This window comes from Clinocottus analis, unplaced genomic scaffold (assembly GCF_023055335.1).
Source record: "Clinocottus analis isolate CAN_PGR_092001 unplaced genomic scaffold, fCliAna1.0.p SCAF_47, whole genome shotgun sequence".
In the NCBI taxonomy this organism is placed as follows: Eukaryota; Metazoa; Chordata; class Actinopteri; order Perciformes; family Cottidae; genus Clinocottus; species Clinocottus analis.
The window spans coordinates 232,575-258,526 of record NW_027176204.1 but is presented as its reverse complement, the minus strand read 5'-3'; the positions used below and the strand labels follow the sequence as shown (position 1 = coordinate 258,526).

Here is a 25,952-nt window from a genome sequence, read left to right as displayed (position 1 = left end):
CGATATTTACATAATGCATGTGCATGAGAGAAAGTTGTTTTTGTGAGAAATTGTGTTTGTCTGTGAGACTGAGAGAGCACGTGGCTGCGTGAGCTAGTGTGTGAACAATAGCGGTTCTGTTACCCGAGTAGTAATTACGTAAGACTGGATGTGTATACCTGAGGGGTAATAGTGCATGTTCTTGGTATTTTTGTGTTGATTGAGACATTTTGTGATAAATTAAGAATACGTGAGTGCGTGTTTGAAGATTTATAGCCGTGGGGTTATTGTGAGCACGTGGAGAGGAGCAACGGCTGCCTCTTTTAACTAAGTTACGAAGAAGTGAATGAGTGACTGAGAGTGCGTGTCGCCTTAGGCGCTACTGAGTTTTGACTTCTTAGGACTATTAATGCACAGCAATTGATTAACGGGTAAATCGATATTGGTGAATATGCGATAAGTGATAAGGACTGTATTTTTACAGCGTGCTAGAATTTTAACAGAACCTAAGTCCCGGGGTGGCCTGTTATTTATGCGATAGAGGGAACTGATATTTAACTTGAGAGGATTAGGGAGCCGGGAAAAGGAAAGAATTACGTAGGTTAAGTCGACGGGCACTCTATAGTCTCTTTACCTCCGGAAACTAATTCTCTGGTGTCTGTTAAAATGCACGATAAATTTTAAGATTTGGAGAAGACGACGCATGATTTCCTCGGAGTGAGAGGAGAATAAGAACCTTGGGGGTTTATGTTCACTCTCTTGTAACATTTAGGGTGCAGGAATTGAGTATAACTAAACCTAGTTGACAGGCCTGGAGCTTGTTTTTGATCCAGCAGGCTGGTAAATTAAGTTTAAGGTTTTGTTTGCTGCATTTTGCACCAGGAAAATTGCAGACCACACTGAGTTTTGGGTGCGGACGCAGGTTCGTGCTTTGTTAAGGACAAAAGGTGTAAACTTGCGAGACTTCAGAGCTAGATAACTATATTAAAATTAAAACAGAACGACGCTTGAGCTGAAGGACAACAGCAAGAGGGCTAGATAACGAAATTATAACGAATTGGAGCATGAATATATGAGAAGTTCGATTGTTGAGTGCATTTTTAGTATAAGAGATTCAAACAAAAGGAGTGAGCACATGAGAGAGAGGGGGAAGGTAAACACGTGGGGCACATGTTAAGATAAGGGGAAGCGGTAAAAATTTTAAAAACCTAGTGGCAAGTAGGGGTACTGTATCTTAAAATAGCGCCTCTAGAGGTTGGAGGACTAATCCTCAAAGGGACTAAAGGGATTTACCATCTAGAGCCATCGCCTGGCGAAGTTAGGGTACTACCGTAGTTGGTGTAACAGAGGTTAGACGGGGTATTACAACAACACATATTGACAGCTGTCACACATTTCCTCACACACTACTATGACAACTACAGAGGGGAGACAGAGTAGATTAAAGCATATTTCACATTTTATCAACAGAGGACATTAATATAGTTGTATATTAATAACATTTTGGCAATTTATACATTTTCATTTTTTAACAGAATTGTAGTTTTATAAGTTCGTCATACTTGTATGCGAGATTTATTCTATTGCAGTGCTTGATTGCTTTGTTTTATTGCAGTGCTTGATTATTGCTTTGTTTTGCAGTGCTTGATTGCTTTGTTTTATTGCAGTGTTTGATTGTGTTCCTTTGTCAAGGTTAATCGCAGTGTGGAATTTTGCTTGTCTAGCTTAATAACTAGTGAACATTTTTCCCTTAACCAATTGTGTTTTTTCCCCTAATCAACTGTTTTTTCCCTAAGTTAATTGTATTTTTCCCCTTGCACCACACTTGCACGTTAGACATACAGGATATTTTTTATTTTACTTCTACATTTACATTCCTTATATAAAGCCAGCGTCAGCACCTAATCTTCTCAAAATGTCTGAGCCAAATTCAACGAAGACCCCACAGCCATGGGTTGATGCAGCCTGCAAAGCAGCTCTGAAAGTGACAGTTCCACAAGAAAGGGGGAAAGCAGACAGGAGAATGAGGAAATATATCAAGAAATGGCATGCTGAGGGTTTACTGGATGTAACAACCCAGGAGGGGCCCAACAAGGAGCAGAAGATGGCACTGTTGTCAATACTCAAGCTGAGAAACAGTGCAGCAGAGCAGAAACGGAAAGCAAAAAGATGGTTCTTCTTCCCCTCTGTGGATGTTAATAAGACTGATGAAGCTGTCTCAGTGGCAAGAATGCTGCTCCACGGCATGGCGCTTGTGGAGACATACAACGCCAGCAAGTGCTCAGAAGTGAAGAACCTGTTGGAGGAAGCACCCTTGAAGACCAAATCCATATACAGCTGTGGCAAGTTTGACACCAAAACAACAGTACTTCACTGTCATAGACTTGGCAAATGCTTTCTTTTGCCTGCCACTGGATAAAGACAGTAGAGACATGTTTGCTTTTACCTTTGAAGGCAAACAATACACCTACTCCAGAATGCCTCAAGGCTACAGAGATAGCCCAGGACTGTTCAACGCAGCATTGAAGAAAGACCTCAAAGATCTCATTATGCCTAAAGACACAGTCCTTGTCCAGTATGTAGATGATCTCCTGCTGGCTGCACCGACTGCTGAAGTGTGTCTCAAAGTGACCAAAGACTTGTTGACCGTGCTGTCCAAAGCAGGCTACAAAGTGACACGTTCCAAGACACAAATTGCAAGAAGAACAGTGTCATTCCTGGGAAGGCTGATTTCAGGAGACTCCTGCTCTCTATCTGCAGGACAGAGATCAGCTATCCTGAGTGCTGTTAAACCAAAATCTGTACAAGACATGTTGTCATTCCTTGGCCTAACAGGCTATAGCAGACATTACGTCCCTGACTATACGACTCTCACACAACCACTTAGAGACATGTTGACAGACGCAGGTAACAGAAACCTGAGAGCTGCACTCACATGGACCCCTGAAGCAGAAGACGCTTTCATAAAGACGAAACAGGAACTTGGCCAAGCATCTAAGCTCTCCGCACCTGATTATTCCAAGACCTTCCACCTGGATGTTTCTGAATCAAATGGGATGGTATCCGCAATATTGTTTCAGAAAAAGGAGGGAGGAAGGAGACCATTGATGTATTACAGCTCAAAACTGGACCACATCGAAAAGGGCCAGACAGGTTGTGCAAGACATTTGGCGGCCCTGAAGAAAGCAATTGAAAAGACTGCTCATGTGGTGATGTGTCATGAGCTGAAGGTCAACACAGAACATGGCGTTCTCGCTTACCTAACGTCAAGTGCGTTCACCATGACAGCAGCAAGACAAGATAAGATTTCAAAAGTCTTACAACAGCCACATATCAGATTTGTATATGAGCCCATCAACATGGCAAACGGATTGCATGTGAATCTTCAAGAGCCCCATAACTGTGCAGAGATTGCAAGAACAGATCTTAAAGTTAGGACTGACCTGGAAGCAGAACCTCTGGACAATCCTGAACTAACACTGTTCACAGATGGAAGCTGCCACAGAGGAGAAGATGGAAATGTTGCTGCCTATTCAGTAGTACAGCAGCAAGGGAAAAGACACACAACAATTGCAGCAGAAATCATTCAACAGCCAGCATCTGCACAACTTGCAGAAGTAGTGGCGTTAACGATCGCATTGGAATATGCCAAAGACAAATCGGTGAACAATTACACTGACTCAGCATATGCACATGGAGCTGTGCATGTTGATGGACCCCAGTGGTTAAGAAGAGGATTTCTGACTACAGCAAATACACCAGTGAAGCACAAAGATCAATTGGAACAGCTACTGAGAGCCATCTTGCTACCACGCAGAGTAGCAGTGATGAAGTGCAGAGGACATCAAAATGACCAGTCATCAGTGGCAAAAGGAAATGAGGCTGCTGACCTCGCAGCTAAAAAGGCAGGTGGCTATGTGAAACAAATGACAGCCGTAGCCACTCCAGACCTCCCTAAACTTGGGATGGAAGACATCAAACTCATGCAGGAAGAAGCTTCAGAGCATGAAAAGAACCAGTGGAGACACAGAGGAGCCACAGAGAGGGATGGACTTTGGAGATCACACGATGGACGCTTAGTGGCACCTGCAGGATTGTGTCATGGACTCATCAAGCAAGCACATGGCCCATTTCATGTGAACCCCAAGAGAACAGAGGAAGAAGTCTCCATCGTCTGGTGGCACCCATATATGACTGAGATGGTAGGACTCTACTACCATGAATGTCCCACCTGCAATGATTTTGGAGAGAGGAGACCATATAAAAGCCCACAAGGAGCATTCCCAGTTCCAGATGCTCCCTTCAAAGAAATATGTATCGACTACACAGACATGGGTGCAGAAAACAAGAAGAAAGGATTCAGATATCTGCTTGTGATGATCGACAGATATACTCGATGGATTGAAGCGATCCCCTGCAGGAAAGAAGACGCAAAGACAGTTGTGAAATGGCTAAAGAATGAGCTGATTCCAAGATATGGTGTTCCAAGAAGAATAAGGTCTGACAATGGAACACATTTTGCAAACAAACACCTACAAGAAGTTGAGAGATATTTAGGTATCACACATGCACACGGAGCAGTCTATCATCCACAATCACAGGGGATAGTCGAGAGAGCTAATCGAACGATTAAATCGAAGATAGCTAAGATATGTTATGGTACTAAGTTAACCTGGCTTGATGCACTTCCTTTAGCATTAATGTCTATGAGGTCCTCGAAAGGAGGGAAAACTTTTCTTTCTCCCCATGAGTTGTTGACAGGAAGACCGATGCCCAGCCCAGGAAGAGAGTTGGGAGAGAGTCCTGTGTTAGATATTTTCCAGATTGAAGAGACAGAGTATTTTGCAAAGTTGTCTGACCAGATCAAAGTTCTCTCTCGACAGGTCGCGAGAGCTCAGAAAGTAACAGCTGAAGAAAACGTGACTTCAGTAGGGCCAGGTGATTGGGTAAGGTTGAAGGTGCACAAGCGGAAGTGGACTGAGCCTAAGTGGATTGGTCCGTTTGAAGTCATCGCAAAGACTTCACACGCACTCCAGGTAAGAGGACACACTAAGACCAAGTGGCATCATCTAACCCATTGTCTTTCTGCAGAACCACCGACCAAAGCAGCAGAACCAATCGCTAAAGGCGTACCTGATAAGGAAGGGAGTTCTGAGTAGACATGGAAGACCCAGAGAGATGCAAAAACAGTAAGAAAAGCAATTTCACAGCCACACAGTACTGCTTAGGTGCAGTATTTTTGACATGCATGATAGCGTTTCCCTTAGTTTGGTGGGAGGTTCAGATCATTCAGGATAAGACTGAAACTCAGGCCTATGTGTTTACAGAAGACTCAAAGATAGACCCCACACCTAACAGTACACATTTGCCTTATTCAGTTCCTCAGAAGAAGCGACTTAAGCGTGATTACAATGAAGGTTCAATTGATGTTCGTTGTATCATGGGTCGTCAGTGTGTAGTAGCTTTTGACGTGTGCGGAATGGGAGGTTGTCCGCAGGGTGCTTTTGAATCAGATGGTGACGTAGCATGGAAGACATCACAGCATCATAAATATTTATGCACTGGGGATTGCGCTTGGGATGATGTTTTTGCGAGTACGAACCCTCAGGGTTATGTAAATCGCCACCATAAAAGATATAAAGCTATTTCAATAACAGGTAAAGTTAAACAATGTGCATCAAATCAAAGAGGGAAATTTCGTTGCAATATGATCACATTAGCAGTAACCAACCCACAATTTGAAATGGAAGGGGATTATAAAATGGGAGTAGAACATATAGGAGGGTCTTATTATACAATTAAACTACTGATAAGGCGGCCTGCTAACTACACTGCACCGACCAAGCCACCAGCATCAGAGTCTGCAGTGAAGTATCTTAACATATCGAGTGTAAGACAAACCATTGAAACTGAGACAGGCTTTAGTGAGTCTAACAGCTGGCTTAACTGGCTTTTATACACTGCCAGAGACCTTAAACGCCCAGATTGTTTAGTGTGTGCTAAAGCGCGTCCGCAGTTGGCAACAGTGCCATTTGCATTGAACCCTGAAAATGATCCTGAAGGTTTCGAATGCATGCTCGGTCTTTTTAAAAACATAATTGGTCCTGGTTGTCATTCACTTAATTTGTTGTTTCCAGCAGTTCCCCCAGTTCACCCTCCAGTGTTTACTTATTACAAAGGTGACTACACTTGCCTGCACCGTGCAAGAGGTTCAGTCCAGGTGGGAGTTCTGAGTCATTGTCACACCATCATTAATGTCACCGCAGGAGAGAAGAGCATTGACAGTGGTATGGTAGGTGACCAAACAATTGCAAGAGCAGATGTTTGGTGGTACTGTGGTGACAAGGCGCTCAGAGATTACCTTCCAAAGAATTGGACAGGTACCTGTGCGTTAGTTAGACTAATCATGCCAGTGACAATGGTCCCATTAGGAAAAGATGCTCTAAATCTACTTAGCACAACGAAATCTAGCAGTGACAGTTTAGTCAGACGACGTAGAAACAGCCTATCTACCTCCTTTGATAAGAATGTGTACATAGACAGTATAGGAGTACCCAGAGGAGTGCCGGATGAGTTTAAAGCTCGGAATCAAATAGCTGCCGGTTTTGAATCCATTTTCATATGGCCCACAGTAAACAAGAACGTAGATTGGATCAATTATATTTATTATAATCAGCAGAGATTTGTCAATTACAGCAGGGATGCCATTAAAGGCATACTAGAACAATTAGACAAAACATCCCTGATGACCTTTCAAAATAGAATGGCTTTGGACATGCTGCTTGCTGAGAAGGGAGGGGTGTGTAAAATGTTTGGGTTAATGTGTTGCACGTTTATTCCAAATAATACTGCCCCTGATGGTTCAGTGTCCAGAGCATTAGCAGGACTCACCTCACTTAGCAAGGAATTGTCTGAGAACTCCGGAGTGGAGAACGCGTTCACAAACTTCATAGAGGCATGGTTTGGTAAGTATAAACAGTTGTTTCTTTCAGTTATTACAGCAGTGAGTGTTATGATGGCAATTTTAATACTCTGTGGATGTTGCTGTGTCCCATGCCTGAGAACTTTAATGACCCGTTTGATTTCCACAGCTCTGACCAGAGAGGATCAGCGGTTGATGATGCCGCTGATCGTTCCTGAGGTAGAAGTAGGTGCACAAGACATGGGCAGTGACTTGATTTATTCAGCTCCACCCCCAGGTTATGGTGACACCATTGGGTAAAGACGGAGAAGTTAGAGCTGTGAAAATGGAACGAAACGGTATTAACATGTAATTTTTCTGAGTTTTAGATTTCCCATTTGCAGCCAGAGCCGGTCCAGAGATTGCTCTGTACTTCCTGACTTTCCTTCACAGCTACTTGCCACGTCATCGCCGACGTCTACTATGCTTCTGTCGGTAAGAGAAGTCTCACCATCAGACCAGAGACTCCAGGTGTCACATCAGAGTTCTGCAACCTATGAGGAGCAGGTCGTATAAAGGAGTATCATACAATTTTATTGATATAACAACACTCAGAGATGTGGATTTAAATGATCATGATGCAGTGTTTGAACCTGTTGTTCTGCTCTTTTTCCGAGATAACTGGAGACTGCTGGAGATGGTGAAACCAGGAGAATGGAGTCAGATGAACGAGGAGAGGAGATAGAGACAGAGACGGAGGAGCGATGCGAGTGAAAAAGGGTGTGAGGAGAGGCAGAGAGTTGGAGATGCTGAAGAGGACCTGGTTATCAGGGCTTGCATGACATGCATAAGTGAGACACACACCAACACCAATGAGAACATTAGTGACACACAGACACGTAGATAGATATACAGATATAGAACATACATAACAGATCCTGATTTAAAGATTTTTACCTGTGTGATGAATAGAAACACACTGATATTACATTTGTGACTGATACATTTGATGACAGTATATTTTATACTGTCTAGAGAGGGAGTGATGTTTTCTTCCACAGGAAATGACAATACAGAATGTATTGTTTGTGTTTGATGTTTACACTAGGTGACAATAAAGTAACTATTACAATTGTATTTAGATACTATGGAATAGTATCTAGAGAGGGATTGTTGGGTTTTGTAGAATTGTAATAGTCTGGGGTGTAAATATTGAACTTACACATAATAATAAAGAATTGTTTAATGTGCATATAAAAATACAAGAGAGGGTTATGATAATCAATAAGGGATATTATTATGGAAAATATGTACCTGTATGCATAAGAAGGTCAATGTATGTTTTGTATTACTGTGTAATGTTTATGAGTGAATGGATTTTGAATAGTCTGCATGCGTTAGGATTGTGTTACTGTAGCTTTAAAGAGCTGGTCAGGGTGCGCAGAGGACTCTCGGCTGAGGACAGCTGAAGAAACCGCCCCTGAGACAGAGTCAGCCAACAGTGAGACAGGGAATAGTCTTAGGTGTGAAATTATGGAAACTAACCAATGGTGGCCATAAGCCAAGCGAATGAGCGGTATTAAAACCTGGCGCAGAGCTTTTTCTCGGCCTCTTTACTTCGTTGACCGTTGGGGTGACAGCTAACTGCGTGCAGCCTGTGGTTCCGGCCGAGATTTAAAGAGCCTTGATCAAGTATTGTATCTGTCGAATTAATCATCTCTTTTATTAAATCTTTTTTATTATAACTTTTTGATTCCGGTACTTCTTTCTCCACGACCGAGGATTTTGGACATTTTATTCTTCAATATGAACGTCTCTCTCTCCTCACCTGTCTCACCACATTTGGTTGATTTTCCCACATAATACACTCGACCTCTGCTTTGCTGACGCTCATTTGCATATCTTTGTTTCCTTTCTTTCACCCTCATTGCCGGCTCCTCCGTCCTCTCGTCCCACTCTTCTTGCTCGAATCCACAGGAACTCACATTCTGGAGGTGAAGGACATCATACAGCGTCCCTGTTGGAGGAAGAGACATCCTGTTTACCTTCCTCCACTTAGTGCACCAGCATATGAACGAGAGAAGTCCTTCTGACGGTTCCTTTAGATAGAATTCCTCTATTATCCTGCCTGCCAACTGTCAATCAAACTAGACGTAAGCAGAAATGTTCCAACTCTTTGAGTCTCTTCATACGTCCAGCTTCATCTGGGTTTTCTAGTGAAAAGACCATTTGTGTTTTTTCTGCTCAGAAACTAAATCCCACAATTACCCCTCACACACACACACACACAGACACACACACACACACACACACACACACACACACACACACACACACACACACACACACAGACACACACACACACACACACACACACACACACACACACACACACACACACACACACACACACACACACACACACACAGACACACACACACAGACACACACACAGACACACACACAGACACACACAGACACACAGACACACACACACACAGACACACACACACACACAGACACACACACACACACACACACACACACACACACACACACACACACACACACACACACACACACACACACACACACACACACACACACACACACACACACACACACACACACACACACACACACACACACACACACACACACACACACACCCTCTCCACCACTTCATCAATTGCTTCTTGTACTTTCTGACGGCATGTTGCATGCTCCTTCCTCTTTCCCACAATGCACCAGCATCAGCAGACAGAGCTGCAGTTCCTCCTCTGTGAATGTGTCTTTAATCATAATGATGCAGCTCATCAAGCTCCTGAGGCTCTGAGTCCACGACGCACGCAGCCAGACACTCATCCTCAGTGTGCGGCGTGTGCAGTGTGTGCAGTGTGTGCAGTGTGTGCAGTGTGTGCGGTGTGTGCAGTGTGTGCAGTGTGTGCAGTGTGTGCAGTGTGTGCAGTTTGTGTAGTGTGTGTAGTGTGTGCAGCGTGTGTAGTGTGTGCAGTGTGTGCAGTGTGTGCAGTTTGTGTAGTGTGTGCAGTGTGTGTAGTGTGTGCAGCGTGTGTAGTGTGTGCAGTGTGTGTAGTGTGTGCAGCGTGTGTAGTGTGTGCAGTGTGTGCAGTGTGTGCAGTGTGTGTAGTGTGTGCAGCGTGTGTAGTGTGTGCAGTGTGGGGATGTTTGATGATGAGGATGCATCCTTGATGAAGGGGCGGTGGGCTGCGAGGTGCAGAGTACAAAGCACTATGAGAACATTTACCTCTTTACTATTGATCATTCATCAAATATACTCAAATATATATATATATATATATATATATATATATATATATATATATATATATATATATATATATATATATATATCACTCAATGGTCACAAATCATTACAAACACATAGATGCAGCATTAATTTCGCTGAAGCTTCGATCCAGAGGGACTGACGATGAGTTCATCAACATGAGGACAAAGTCACAGCACACATCAGGACACAACGACGATCTTTACTGGAGTCAAACTGGAAGCTTTCAGAAAGACGTTTAGGAGCCTCTGAAGTGCTGCTGCAGACTTTTATGTCACATATGTCTTCTTCACGTTCTTCACAGCCTGTTGCAACGCCTCTGGAACATGTCCTTATGCATGTCCTTATAGTATGAATATGACACATGCAACACAATGAACGGGTCAAATGTTTTCTCTGAATACAGAAAACCACAGACACCAAGGAGACGTTCAGTTACCCTCATCTCTAACACAACACTGACAGTCTTCATCTCTAACACAACACTGACAGTCTTCATCTCTAACACAACACTGACAGTCTTCATCTCTAACACAACACTGACAGTCTTCATCTCTAACACAACACTGACAGTCTTCATCTCTAACACAACACTGACAGTCTTCATCTCTAACACAACACTGACAGTCTTCATCTCTAACACAACACTGACAGTCTTCATCTCTAACACAACACTGACAGTCTTCATCTCTAACACAACACTGACAGTCTTCATCTCTAACACAACACTTACAGTCACTCGGCGGTTCAAGAGCTCCAAAATCAGATGAGCTTAAAGGAAAGGTTTTTAAACATGCAGTAACTGAAGCTTTAGAAGGAGAACGTCTCAAGTGAAACTGCGAGGTGAGAATGCAGCTTCATGTTGTGTGCTCTCTTTATAGAAGCAGGACATTGTGAAGACACTGCAGGTTGTGTTACTGTGTGTTACCACCAGGCAGAGAGTGTGCAGCGCTCATGTCATAACATTCTGCATCTCCCACGCGGCCACACGGACATCAGCTTTGGGACGAACACGTCGCCGTCGCCAGATCAATACGCCGCTAAGTGAAAAGACTGCACGCCTTCACACGACGCTGACCTTCACGCCACGCTGACCTTCACAGAGTCTTCACTCAGGAGGAAGGATGTGATGAAGCAGCTCATGGAGATCAACTTCACACCTTCACTCGGAGAGAAGCAGCTTCTCGTTGCTGCTTCAGCTCAAACAACAAAGAGGAGAAACTTCATTGTCTTTGTCTCCGCCGGAGAGTTCAGACGCACAACAAGAGGAAGCATTAACACAACGCAGACACACTGTTTCAGTGCTTTCTCGTCTTTGTATTAATAAGTGATCCATATCATTTCAAGAGCTACACTCAGTTAATACTTATCTTAAATTCACGGTTCTTGTTTCTTTTTCCTTTTGATCATAGTGAAAAACTCTGAGAGAGAAAAATAAACATGAATGAACATATTGAGGAACTGATTTGGACTATGACTTCAATATTGTGTTGAGACACAGAGCATTTCATTTGAAGCGTAGTGATTATTTGTACAACTTTAATGTTGTGCCCTTAATAAACAGCAGATTGCTCACTGCTCTTGATTTGAGTTTCTCTCTTCCATCAATAAAAACACGATAGCTGACGCTCTGCTGCAGACTTCCTGCAGAAGGAGCCTCCAGAAGACGTGTTGAGTGGATGGCTCTGCTCGGCGCTTACAGCTCAATTAAACAAACGCTCTGCAGGATGAATCGCAGCCTCTCATCACCACCTGCGCTCGGCCCTCTGCCGCCGCCGAGCTCCAAGTTAGGACATGGTGGCGCCGCGGCAGCTGAGAGTCCAGCATGCAACGCTGCAGAGAGCACGTCCAGCGAACAGAAGAATGCGTTGTACAAACAGTCAACACTCAGAAGACGACTCACTGCGATGTATTGATGCAAGCAATGTGAAGCACGCCGCTTTGAACACATGTTCAGTTTTATTGGTTCCACTGGAAAGAGAATAAGATGAACACAGACAACACGTCAGTTACACACACACGGCTACACACACACGTTGCGTAATCCACAACCAAATACAGATGTGATTTCCAACACATGCGGTTACATTCACAGTGAAACCTGAGTCACTACGAGCAAACTCTGCCACCACAGGACGGAGAACGCTGACACACTCAAACGTTCACAGTTTTCATCACAGCATCAAACATGTTAAACACAGCCGCAGGATGCAGAACGTTACACATCACGCTTCACTGACTCGCATCTCTGAGCAACATCACAGCAAACTCACATCACTCACATAAAGAAAATGCCTGTTATGTTGTTTTGCTTCACTAAAGGTACTTTGGTACTGAAGCGGTGACCCGCCTCGTCGCTCCTGAAGACAAATACTGCTTTCTGAATGTGAACACTTGTGTGAACGCTGCACACGCACATCATGAGAGGTGAGTGTTGCTCTCAGAAGCAGGACGCGTCCTTCTGAACCCGAATGCTGCAAATCTCTCAATTGTAGGCTCGACTGAAACCTTCAAAGCTGCTGCGTTTCATATCCTTCACATTATTTCTGCAGCTTCTTGTGAGGACATGGTGGAGTCATGCTACTGGAGCACACAATGAAGTGTGTGTGTGTGTGTGTGTGTGTGTGTGTGTGTGTGTGTGTGTGTGTGTGTGTGTGTGTGTGTGTCAACATGGGGCTACAGCTCGTGAACGCAGCAACAGATACGCTCTGAACTCCAGAGACTTTGAAGGGACGCTCCACAAACATCCCACAGGTTGAACTCAGCTGGTGGAACAAGTCAGCGTCGTGTCCTGAGTCTCTGGAGGAGCTGAAGAAAGAAAACGCTCCTGATGGAGCTGCAGGTGGAGCTCAGCTGGCTCCGAGAGAACAGCCTGCGACGAAGAGGAGGAGCTGATTGAAGGGCGAAGTCATTTCCCACACACGGTAGCGCCGACATTAAGTCGTGTTGCATCGTGGGAAAGGTCGACCTGTCTCCTCGCTAACAGCGTGGCTGCATGCCGTACAGCCATGTTCAGACGCTCACAGCCGTGAGTGATTGTCTTGTTTTAACGCTTCCTCTCTTCAGGCTCAGCAGAGCAGCCGTCTTCTGTCGCCGGCACTTCCTTTGTGACATAAACCTCCACATGTTGTGAGTCCATGTCCTGAAGACAGAGACGTTGAAGCCTCCACATGTTGTGAGTCCATGTCCTGAAGACAGAGACCTTAAACCTCCACATGTTGTGAGTCCATGTCCTGAAGACAGAGACGTTGAAGCCTCCACATGTTGTGAGTCCATGTCCTGAAGACAGAGACGTTGAAGCCTCCACATGTTGTGAGTCCATGTCCTGAAGACAGAGACCTTAAACCTCCACATGTTGTGAGTCCATGTCCTGAAGACAGAGACGTTGAAGCCTCCACATGTTGTGAGTCCATGTCCTGAAGACAGAGACCTTAAACCTCCACATGTTGTGAGTCCATGTCCTGAAGACAGAGACCTTAAACCTCCACATGTTGTGAGTCCATGTCCTGAAGACAGAGACCTTAAACCTCCACATGTTGTGAGTCCATGTCCTGAAGACAGAGACCTTAAACCTCCACATGTTGTGAGTCCATGTCCTGAAGACAGAGACGTTGAAGCCTCCACATGTTGTGAGTCCATGTCCTGAAGACAGAGACGTTGAAGCCTCCACATGTTGTGAGTCCATGTCCTGAAGACAGAGACCTTAAACCTCCACATGTTGTGAGTCCATGTCCTGAAGACAGAGACCTTAAACCTCCACATGTTGTGAGTCCATGTCCTGAAGACAGAGACCTTAAGCCTCCACATGTTGTGAGTCCATGTCCTGAAGACAGAGACCTTAAGCCTCCACATGTTGTGAGTCCATGTCCTGAAGACAGAGACGTTGAAGCCTCCACATGTTGTGAGTCCATGTCCTGAAGACAGAGACCTTAAGCCTCCACATGTTGTGAGTCCATGTCCTGAAGACAGAGACCTTAAGCCTCCACATGTTGTGAGTCCATGTCCTGAAGACAGAGACGTTGAAGCCTCCACACTGGCAGCAACGTCTCACTGGTCAAACCCATGTGTAATATCTGAAATGTACCTTTTAGACGCAGGGCTGGAATATGTAAGATCTTCATTGAGTTTGATCCTGATGCTTTGAAATAAAGACATTATTCTTTATTAACCCCTTCGGGGGACTTGGTCTCTGCATTAAAACCCTGTGGGGTCTGAGGTCAGAACCCATCCTCTGTATTTAATGAGCAACTTTGACATGTGGAGACCAGGATGGGTCGGATCCCTCGTGGTTTCAGAAGGACTTCTCTGCTGTCTGTCTCAAGTCCTTACACTTTATGGAAGTGCAATATTTAAACACAGGTGCAATATTTTACCCGTACATCGTTAAGCAAACGTCTGATGATCAAACTGTGTAGTGACATACAGTACGAACAACAACAGGGTGACTGACTCACACACAAAGAAGCAGACACACACACACACTCACGCCGCTCACACACAATCCTCCTGGTGGACCCGTCTGCCGTTGATCATGCTCAGCGTGCCCAGTGAGTGATGCGTGCTGCGGACGGACGTCACGTGCGTGTTGTACTGCGTGGGGTTGTGCGCGGAGCGTCGCAGGATGACGCGGCAGCAGCAGCACAGCTGCTGGTTGAACTGCTTCTGGAAGGTGTTGCTCAGCAGGTACAGGGCGAACGGGTTGAGGCAGGAGTTGGTGAAGGCCAGGATACGAGCCGCCACGCTGCCCACGAAGTGACCCAGAGACGTGTCCACCTGCAGGGAGGAGCACCGGGTCGAAGGATGGAGAGACGGACAAATACTTCAAATGATGTCTAACTTTAACACCAGTAAAATAAACAACAGACGACTCAAAGGAACCTCTGGTGAAAGAAGACCAGACACAGATAAGGAGTGTGTAGGAACGGATGTGTGTGCTCCTCACCTCGGAGTAGTGGAAGGAGCGGTGCAAGTAGATGATGTGACAGGGCAGCCAGCACACCGCGAACAGACCGACGAACACCAGCACGGTCTTGGCTAAACGCTTCCTGGACTCAACCTGAGGAGGAGGAGGAGCACGACGTCATGCGACACGAGAGCTCCAGTACTTTAAAGTTCAGTCAGCAGAACAACGAGTCGTGCATCCAAACGACTGACGTCAAAGTCTCACCAGATAAAAGTACGTAAAGCGATAAAGTGTTTTAGCAGAACGACATCTTTCTGTATCCGATTCTTTTTTGATATTTATTAATATATTAGATTATCAGTGGGATAGAATCTTGATTGTGTAATAATCAATTAGCCTCTTGGCTAACTGGTGCAGTTACAGAAATGTCTTCATTAATGTGCACTGTCCCCTTGTCAAATCAACCTTTGACAGCACTGCATGATCACACATGTGATGACGAGCGTAACCTCTATCACTCGCGTACAGACGCTTCTCTGAAGAGGACACCAGTCTGTTCAGGTGATGCTTTCAACGCAAAGACGTGTTGAGGATTCTCTTGAGGTTGTTGGTGGAGACAGAACCGCTCTCTGATAGATGGACTCTAATGAAACATACTTTATGATGACTGATGCATTCATTTTCTGCCTGTATGTTAAGTTACTATAGGATATAATCTGTTATAAATCTATAGGTTGCTTAATCTGTTCCCTATTTATTAATGTCTGTAAAGTTTATTCTGAATTGAGACTCAACTAAAGTACAGTACTTCAGTTTGTAAACATAGTACTTACCCTCACTAATGTATGCATTTTATTTTGTATTATCTTAATTCAAATGTGTCCTTTCCATGTGAGAGCATAAGTTCAGATGAGTTTAGAGCTATACTTTATGATAGCTATACTTTATTAGAGCTATAGTTTAATAGAGATATACTTTATTAGAGCTATAGTTTATTATAGCTGTACTTTATTAGAGCTATAGTTTAATAGAGATATACTTTATTAGAGCTATAGTTTATTAGAGCTATAGTTTAATAGAGATATACTTTATTAGAGCTATAGTTTATTATAGCTATACTTTATTAGAGCTATAGTTTAATAGAGATATACTTTATGATAGCTATACTTTATTAGAGCTATACTTTATTAGAGCTATAGTTTAATAGAGATATACTTTATTAGAGCTATAGTTTATTAGATATATACTTTATTAGAGCTATACTTTATTAGAGCTATAGTTTAATAGAGCTATACTTTATTAGAGCTAAAGGGCAGCAGGGTTGGTAGTTTGAACACTGGCCTGTCGTCGTGCATGCAGGTTCCCCTCCACCGGCAGGTTCGAGGCGCTCCTCATCAGGCTCCTGGCGATGAAGGTGTAGTACACGGAGATGACCAGCAGGGGGATGACGTAGAAGATGAGGAAGGAGGCCATGGAGTGGACCTTGGGGTGCAGGTCCCCTGCGTGGGGGTAAGGGGCGCAGGTGACGAAGCTCTCGTTCGTGGAGGCTACGCTGAAGGTGTGGAGGTCAGAGAACACGGCCTCGGGGACGGCCAGCAGCAGGGCCAGCAGCCAGATGAGCGCCGCCCGCAGGACAATGCTGGTAGTGGTGCTGGACTTCTGGATGTCCAGGGGCTTCACGATGGCCTTGTACCTGAGAGATGAGGAGATATGAGACAAACGTGTTAGCACAGCGGGCTAGCGTGAGAGCAGAGGCGCACACAGGTCATGTCTGGGAACGGATCTCTTTCATGCTTCAACCTGATGAGAGGAAGCAGTTTAGGAACTGAAGAGCAACGCAAACCAGCCTCATAGAAGACGAGGTCGCGCATGCGGCGGTATGAACGTGTGGTGGGAGTCATGATTATTGATCCCTGACGGGAGCAGAAGGCAGTGGGATACTGTGGGTCGTTCATTTCACCTCCACAGTTTATTTACAGTTTTTGTCGATGGATAAACGACAGCTGGAACAACTGGAGTCACATGTGTAAAACTCTGACTCAGTCTGCACTGCCAACACTCACCTGAGCTGAACAGTTCACTTCACCTGCAAAACTCATTCCAAGCAACACAACACGGCTCAACACACACTCAGTGCAGCCAAACACTGCACAACCCTCACTGAGATGACACACACTGTCACTCACAACACACTGAGGAAAAACACCAGCACCAAACACCAACACAGGAAATACAAACTTCATCTTTACAGTTTGAACTATTTCAGTGACTCCATACAAAATAATATTTTCTTCAAAGAAAAGAGTGACATTCTTTCACATGATTTATTACATTTTTTAGAACGTAACAATTCTTTAAGGTAAATTAAAATTAGCAGTTTGCTTCAAAAGTCTGTTGTAATTTACGGAATTACACTAATGAGAAAAAACGGTAGAAACTAAAAGTACATACTGTAATTAAAACAAATCATTGAGGGGCTAATCCTGCCTCTTTTTAGCATCAGGCCACATGTTTCCATCAACATCCCATCTGATGTTGTCTCTTGTTGCCACCTGGAGAAGAACCTTCTGGAGTGAATCATCAATGCACCTTTCTCCCTCCACCAAGCCGACGTCCTGGTTCCAGTTCCACAATGAGTCTTTCTGAGCTCTACCTATACTGTATATATATATATATATATATATATATATATATATATATATATATATATATATATATATATATATATAAATAGCTGAAGTTGCAGTCAGCAGAGTTTAAAGGCACGAGGCTGAACTCTCTTCTGTTTTGAATGTTCACAGTTTGACAGCAGTGTGTTACAAACAAACAAAGTGCTGTAAATCCACAGTGTTGTGCAGGTTGTGTTAAAGTCATGCGATACGTGTGTAGAGTTTTGAAAACTGTTCAAGCAACGAGAAACCAACTAGAGTTTGTTCACATGAGCTGCTGCTGTGCAGACTGAGGCAGAGTTTTGCACATGTGACTCCAGTTGTGCTCGCTGTCGTTTACCAATCGACAAAAACTGTAAGTACATCTCGTTCGTCTGAGTGAAAACACAATTTTGAAAACGCGACTCGATTCGAGGATAATGTGTCAGAGCTGCGCCCAAATGAAATCATTACCTTGAAAAACATGAAACTGATTTGATGTGATGTGAGCAGCCTGGACGCAGACACGTTGCCAAGAAGTGAACCGCACAACAACACAACAGCCTTTAAAACACAGCTCTCAGCCTGAATGTGCAGGAAATACACACAACACTACACACAACACGCCGACACTCAGTAGTAATGGATTACAGCTGCACAGCAGGTTGAAGGTCTTCATGTTTGGGACCATAATCCAACAGAAAGGCCTCCTTGTCTGTAACGCTTGCTGTCGGTTACAACCTGAGACATTAGTTCTCGTTTCTGGAGACGAGCACAACGTGAGACAGAAGCTGCAAGCAGCTCACGTCTCCAGTGGAGGTTCATGTTCACGCCACGGGAACAAATACTGCAGAGAACTTTGAAACGTGATGAAGATCAGGCAGCTTCTGGGGCCATGGGGTCAAAGCCCACAAGAACATCGGAGACGACTCTCTCAGTGGCAGCAGCAGCAGTAGCAGCAGCAGCATTCGCAGCAGCAGTAGCAGCAGCAGCAGTAGCAGTGGCAGCATTAGCAGCAGCAGTAGCAGTGGCAGCATTAGCAGCAGCAGTAGCAGTGGCAGCAGCAGCAGTAGCAGCAGCAGTAGCAGCAGCAGCAGTAGCAGTGGCAGCAGCAGCAGCAGCAGTAGCAGCAGCAGCATTCGCAGCAGCAGTAGCAGCAGCAGCAGTAGCAGCGGCAGCAGCAGCAGCAGCAGCAGTGGCAGCAGCAGCCTCGTTGAACTCTTCCTCTTGCAGCAGCAGCAGCAGCAGCAGTAGCAGTGGCAGCATCAGTGGCAGCAGCAGCAGCAGCAGTAGCAGCAGCAGCAGCAGCAGTGGCAGCAGCAGCCTCGTTGAACTCTTCCTCTTGCAGCAGCAGTGGCAGCAGCAGTGGCAGCAGCAGCAGCAGCAGCAGCAGCAGTAGCAGCAGCAGCAGTAGCAGCAGCAGCAGCAGCAGTGGCAGCAGCAGCCTCGTTGAACTCTTCCTCTTGCAGCAGCAGCATTAGCAGCAGCAGCAGTGATTCCTGGTGTTGATCCCAGCGGTTCTGCAGCAGCGAGGTGGAACCTTACAGAACTCGTTCCTTCTGTGCTTCACTGTTGTTTCATGAAGCTGACGAGGCTCCGTGTCTCACAGACACTGAGGCAAATGAAACTAGATTTATTGGGATGTTTGTGATTGTTTGAGTGAGTTTTCTTCCTGAAACTGTGATTGAGAGACAGGAAGTCATCCACCAGCTTGCAGGTTGTAAAGCAAGGTTACTTCATTAGTTACTGGAGGTTAATTGTTCCTGAAGGCCATGTTGCTTAAATGCACGGCTGATACCTGAAGACATACTGGCCATGATTACAATTATTGTGTACTTGTTTTGGATACACAGGCTACTGCAGCAGTATCTCCTTTTGCCATTTTTCTTTCCATCTATTCATCTTCTTCTGGCAGTAAGGTCATGGCTATATGAGGCAACACGTGGTTCCCACAATGGTCCAGAGAACAAACAAAATGTCCTGAGAGAGGAAATAATGAGAGGAAGAACTGAAAATGCTTCCTGTAATATTTACATCAACACATTTATCCAACATACACACTCAAGTGTCCCCACGCACAGGCAGCGAGCGTGTAATCACGTCTCCTGCAGGACACGCCTCCTTTGTCTCGTAACAACACAACAACACTTTTGATATTATAAAGTGAAGCATGAGTGTTGCCTCTGTCACAGCGCTAAACAGAAGCTCAATAGATCAATATGTTCTTTCTGGTCAATAACACATTCATAATATTTCCTCTCTCCAGAACGAGGGACCAGAGGACGCGTGGCCGCTGAGCCGCGGGTCACTTCACGTGGTCCAGGTCGGTCACAGGTGCGCAGAGCGCAGCCTACCTGTCCGCAGACAGCGCGGTGAGCGTGAACACGGACACCCCGACCGAGGTGAGCTGGATGAAGGGGATGACTTTACAGCCCACTCTCCCGAACAGCCACTCCTCCGACAGGTAGCGGCTGGCGTCCACCGGCGCGCAGGTCACCAGCAGCAACACGTCCCCGAGCGCGAGGCTGGACATGAAGAGGTTGGGCACGTTGCGGATGGATTTGGCGGAGCAGAAGGTCTTGATGAGCGTGATGTTCCCGATCAGCCCCGCCGCGCTGATGGCGCCGTAAACCGAAGCGATGACCACGCCGGTGAGCCACATCGTCCGTGTGGTGGAGAGCTGTGACGCACCGCGGCGCGTCTGGCGCAGCGGCACCTCTCTCTCTCTCCACGGTCTGGCGCAGCGGCACCTCTCTCTCTCCCCACGGTCTGCGCTTCTTTTCTTAAGTATTGAAGTGCAACGTCGCAACACATTGACAGGCTCTCTGGGGTCTGAAGAGAAAACTACTGAGGTGACAATGACGCGTCCAACTTTAGGTTCATGTGCACGTGCTCGTTACCGGGAGCGCGCAAAGGATGTTAGTTACCCAGATACACAGCATGTTACCAGATACACACAACATGTTACCAGATACACACAACATGTTACCAGATACACAGCATGTTACCAGATACACGCAACATGTTACCAGATACACAGCATGTTACCAGATACACACAACATGTTAATAGATACACACAACATGTTACCAGATACACAACATGTTACCAGATACACACAACATGTTACCAGATACACAACATGTTACCAGATACACAACATGTTACCAGATACACACAACATGTTACCAGATACACAACATGTTACCAGATACACAACATGCACCAAGAACAACCAATATGTGTGGCTGTGACATTGCATTCAAGAAAGAAGATCTCTCTCTCTCTCTCTCTCTGTCTCTCTCTCTGTCTCTCTCTCTCTCTCTCTCTCTCTCTCTCTCTCTCTCTCTCTCTCTCTCTCTCTCTCTCTCTCTCTCTCTCTCTCTCTCTCTCTCTCTCTCTCTCTCTCTCTCTCTCTGTCTCTCTCTCTTTCTCTCTCCCTCTCTCTCTCTCTCTCTCTCTCTCTCCCTCTCTCTCTCTCTCTCTCTCTCTCTCTCTCTCTCTCTCTCTCTCTCTGATCAAGGTGGTTCAAAGATAGTTCTTTATTTATAATCTAAAACCCTACATGTTCCCATAAACACTATATTATTGTATTAATATTATTATCTGACTATTACTTGAGACGGTCATGATTGCTAAATTGATTTTGTAATAATGGTAATAATTCCCTTGTGATAGAGGCGGATGGTTGCTAAGCAGCTTCTGAGACATACTTGCTTACAGTGCAGTTATTTAGTTTAGTAATGGACTCTTTCTTCTTTCTGCACCTGCAGGATTTTAAACGTGACCCTGAGAACAGAAGCTTTGTGAACAGAAGGCTGAGCCAGGCTTTATTTATTTATACCAGGGTTTGACAAAAAATGTCAGTTGTGTATTTGTCTTTGTCATATTCTCTGCTTTGTATGTTGAGCTGGACGTGTGTAAAAGCTTGTCCCTTTATCCTCTGGTGTGTGTGTCTGTGTCATCACCAACAACCCAAAAGGTATGAACATGTTTTCAAGGGAAAGAGCAGTGAGCACTGATCAGCCTCTCGGTGTGTCGGGAGCCAAAGTGATGAAGCAGGTGAACTGCTGCTCACCTGTTCTGATCCCAAAGCTCAGCTTGTGATCCGGAGCTGTGAAGCACTGCGGTGCAGCGCTCTGAGCTGGATGCTAACGTTAGCCTGCAGCTAGCCCACGAGGCTCACGCGCTGCCGTGAAGAAGGTAATGTTAGCATGTTATTCATCTAAGCTTGATGACATGTGGCACACAGCACTCACAGCTTTGCTGAGGCTGATGACGAAAATGATTAGAAACTCAAATGTTGACCAGAAGATGGCAGCAGACGACAAGTTAAAAGCTCACGAGGTTGTTCCAATCCATCCTGATGTGTGTGTGTGTGTGTGTGTGTGTGTGTGTGTGTGTGTGTGTGTGTGTGTGTGTGTGTGTGTGTGTGTGTGTGTGTGTGTGTGTGTGTGTGTGTGTGTGTGTGCAGTATCAAGCATCAAATATCATGACCATCCAAAATGAAAGTCATGAACATCTGTACAAAAAGTCTGTGGACCGGTCCAGGAGCCGTCGGCGTCCCGGATGAGAGAGGACCGGTTGTGGGTTTAGAAGGTCAAGAGGTCACTGAGGTCATTAGCGTCCTCTCAGCATCACAAACCTCTCAACCACATTTTAAATCAAATATCTCAGAACGGAGCGACAGCGACATTGAGACTACCTTCACGCTGTGGAGCTGCAGGTCCAACCAGCAGTGAGGCCTTCTGCTAAAAGCTGTTTTGTTCACATCCATTTGAATCTGCAGTCCTGGAGGAGTTGAAGCGCCGTGTGAGCCGTGGTGTTTTCACACACCGGCTGTCTGAATAGCAGCTCTCCTGTTGGGTCCAATTACCCAGCAGGTTCCTGTTTAAAGTGACGCTCCTGGATCCTCAGCTGCCTCCGGATAATGGAACTTCACAGGCAGCAGGGACAAATATGGAGGACAGGCCATCAGCAGCCACTCACGCAGAGAGATTATCACTGAAGGACCCTGCAGGCCATGAAATACAAGCTTTATTCCACACAGACACGACGATGGGCAGAAATCCAACAGGTGCAATGCGACACGCGGGGAACAGCGAGGCTGGTCATCACTGTGGTTTGAGCTGCCGGTCAATTAGACGCGCTTTGATTACATGAGGTAGAAATAAAAAGAGTCAATGTGGAGGAGAGATGGAGCACAAGAGTCAGAACTGTGTTCATAGTGTTGAGCAGGGAAGAGAGGATGAAGGACATGAAACCACCTGGACGAGTCTCCCCTCCTGCTGCTTGGATGCATGGGATGTGTACTCCTGTGCAAATACTGTGTGGAGGAAATAACATATCATCTTTTGATTATTTTTCATCTTTCTGCCCTTTTGAAGATACAATAAAATCCATTAGTTCCTCAAGGAAAAGGTTATTCTTGAAGCCCAAAATGTTACGTGCATATCAAGTAAGAGATGAGCGCTCTGACTGTGATTAACTCTTCCTCATCGCTCAGCAGAAGGACACAGTTCAATTACCTGGAACGTCTCTAAAGGCCACATCCAAACCTCTCGTTGCACTAAATGCCATCTGTCAGCTGCTCTTCCAGACACGTGTATGAAAAGAAACATTGACAGACATCTTTCACAAAGCAACTTCATTTAAAAGTTGCACATATGGATATGGTTTGGGGTTATGAATGAAGGAACACAGCATCATCATCATCAGCACTTCACATGACTTCTATTCTCTCCTGATGTGTGTGTGTCTCTTTGACCTCTCTGCTGGCTGCGTGACCTCCATGCTCTCATCTTCCAGACTATGAATGTACCTTTGAACTGAGGTCACAGTAAAGACATGAGGTCATTCAGCTGATCTTCTCTGGACAAACAACCTGTTCAGTCTCATAATTTGAAAGCCTTGGAGGAACAGAGCGACACATGGTGCTGCTGGTGGACGTGAGCGACGCTGTCTTTCAGTAAACAGGATTGTGACGGCTTAATGAGTTCAGAGGTTATGCACGTTTGTGTTACCTTTGGACCAGGCTAGCTGTTTCCCCCTGTTTCCAGGCTTTGTGCTAAGCTAAGCTAATCATATGCTGCCTGACAACCGAATAAACATATGTCCAAACCTGTTGACCTGTAGTCCTTAATTCCACTAAAACTAGTTCAAACTGGTTCAAACTAGATTGTTTTCCTCCACTCTGCTCATGAATATGCATGTTTTTATTTATTTTATATGAATTTGAATATTTTGGGTGCATTTATCCATCGGTATAGACGTATGAAATGTCTTACATTCAACTGTTGTAGTTTTCCAGTCACGTCCACTGAACGGTGCTATGGAGGCTACGAGACGACGCTGAGACGAAAACACACTATGAACCTTTCACTGTGTGTATATATATATATATATATATATATATATATATATATATATATATATATATATATATATATATATATATATCACCAGTCAAACTAATATACTAATATATGACACTCTTACTCTGCAGAACTATGATTGAAACTAACTGCTCTCTTTTGTTGTTGCTTTCTATTTTACGTGTGTGTGTGTGTGTGTGTGTGTGTGTGTGTGTGTGTGTGTGTGTGTGTGTGTGTGTGTGTGTGTGTGTGCGTGTGCGTGTGTGTGTGTGTCAAGATGATAGATCCGGTGAAACCAGTCTGACAGAACAAAACACTTCTCTTGTTCCAACAGCACATCGGTGGCTCCGCCTCGTGCACTCTGACTTCATCTCCTTGTGAAACGCTCACATGAAGCCGTTTGCTTCAGTTTTAAACTGCAGCTGTTTGCATGAATACATAAATATATAATGAATAAACCACCTGTCACTCATCACACACTGTGAACATCTGGGTTTAGTTCAGAAAAACTGAAGGAAAACTGTTTTACAGGAGTGGCTACAAGTCTTCTGCTGTTTGTACAACAACAACGACAACAACAACAACAACAACGACACAGGCCTGTAAGGACACTAGAACAAGGACACTAGAACAAGGACACTAGAACAAGGACACTAGAACAAGGACACCAGAACAAAGACCCACTAGAACAAAGACCCACTAGAACAAGGACACTAGAACAAGGACACTAGAACAAAGACCCACTAGAACAAGGACACTAGAACAAGGACACTAGAACAAGGACACCAGAACAAAGACCCACTAGAACAAGGACACTAGAACAAGGACACTAGAACAAAGACCCACTAGAACAAGGACACTAGAACAAGGACACTAGAACAAGGACACTAGAACAAAGACACCAGAACAAAGACCCACTAGAACAAAGACCCACTAGAACAAGGACACTAGAACAAAGACCCACTAGAACAAGGACACTAGAACAAGGACACTAGAACAAGGACACCAGAACAAGGACACTAGAACAAGGACACTAGAACAAGGACACCAGAACAAGGACACTAGAACAAGGACACTAGAACAAGGACACCAGAACAAAGACCCACTAGAACAAAGACCCACTAGAACAAAGACCCAGTAGAACAAGGACCCTAGAACAAGGACACTAGAACAAGGACCCACTAGAACAAAGACCCAGTAGAACAAGGACACTAGAACAAGGACCCACTAGAACAAAGACCCACTAGAACAAAGACCCACTAGAACAAGGACCCACTAGAACAAAGACCCAGTAGAACAAGGACCCACTAGAACAAGGACACTAGAACAAGGACCCACTAGAACAAGGACCCACTAGAACAAGGACCCACTAGAACAAAGACCCACTAGAACAAGGACCCACTAGAACAAAGACCCAGTAGAACAAGGACCCACTAGAACAAGGACACTAGAACAAGGACCCACTAGAACAAGGACACTAGAACAAGGACCCACTAGAACAAGGACCCACTAGAACAAAGACCCAGTAGAACAAGGACCCACTAGAACAAGGACACTAGAACAAGGACCCACTAGAACAAGGACCCAGTAGAACAAGGACCCTGGAACAAGGACCCTCTAGATGTAAGGGCTGTGTGCTTCTCTGCTTGGTGAACTCACAGCTCTACCTGTGTGAGGTTGTTTCGCATGTTCAAGGTATTTGAACAACATGGCTGCTGTTCATAACGCGTCCTGGTAGAAACGCCACAGGGAAGAGAAACCCTGAACGCTCTTCTGAAAACAAGCCGACACACGCCAGGTGGGCGGATGAAGAATGTGTCTGAACCGCAGGAGCCTCTGT

The 25,952-nt window shown here is 45.0% G+C and overlaps 1 protein-coding gene across 1 annotated transcript; it reads right to left on the bottom strand.

Annotated features, from left to right (window-relative positions):
- Positions 1-14,678: 14,678 nt before the first annotated feature.
- Positions 14,679-20,400, bottom strand: LOC137801981 (gastrin-releasing peptide receptor-like). Its single transcript, XM_068599468.1, has 4 exons — positions 20,093-20,400; positions 16,432-16,783; positions 15,130-15,243; positions 14,679-14,960 (listed from the first exon to the last, which is right to left on the bottom strand). Exons 1-4 carry the CDS (start codon positions 20,398-20,400, stop codon positions 14,679-14,681), a joined length of 1,056 nt encoding a protein of 351 aa, XP_068455569.1.
- Positions 20,401-25,952: the final 5,552 nt, after the last annotated feature.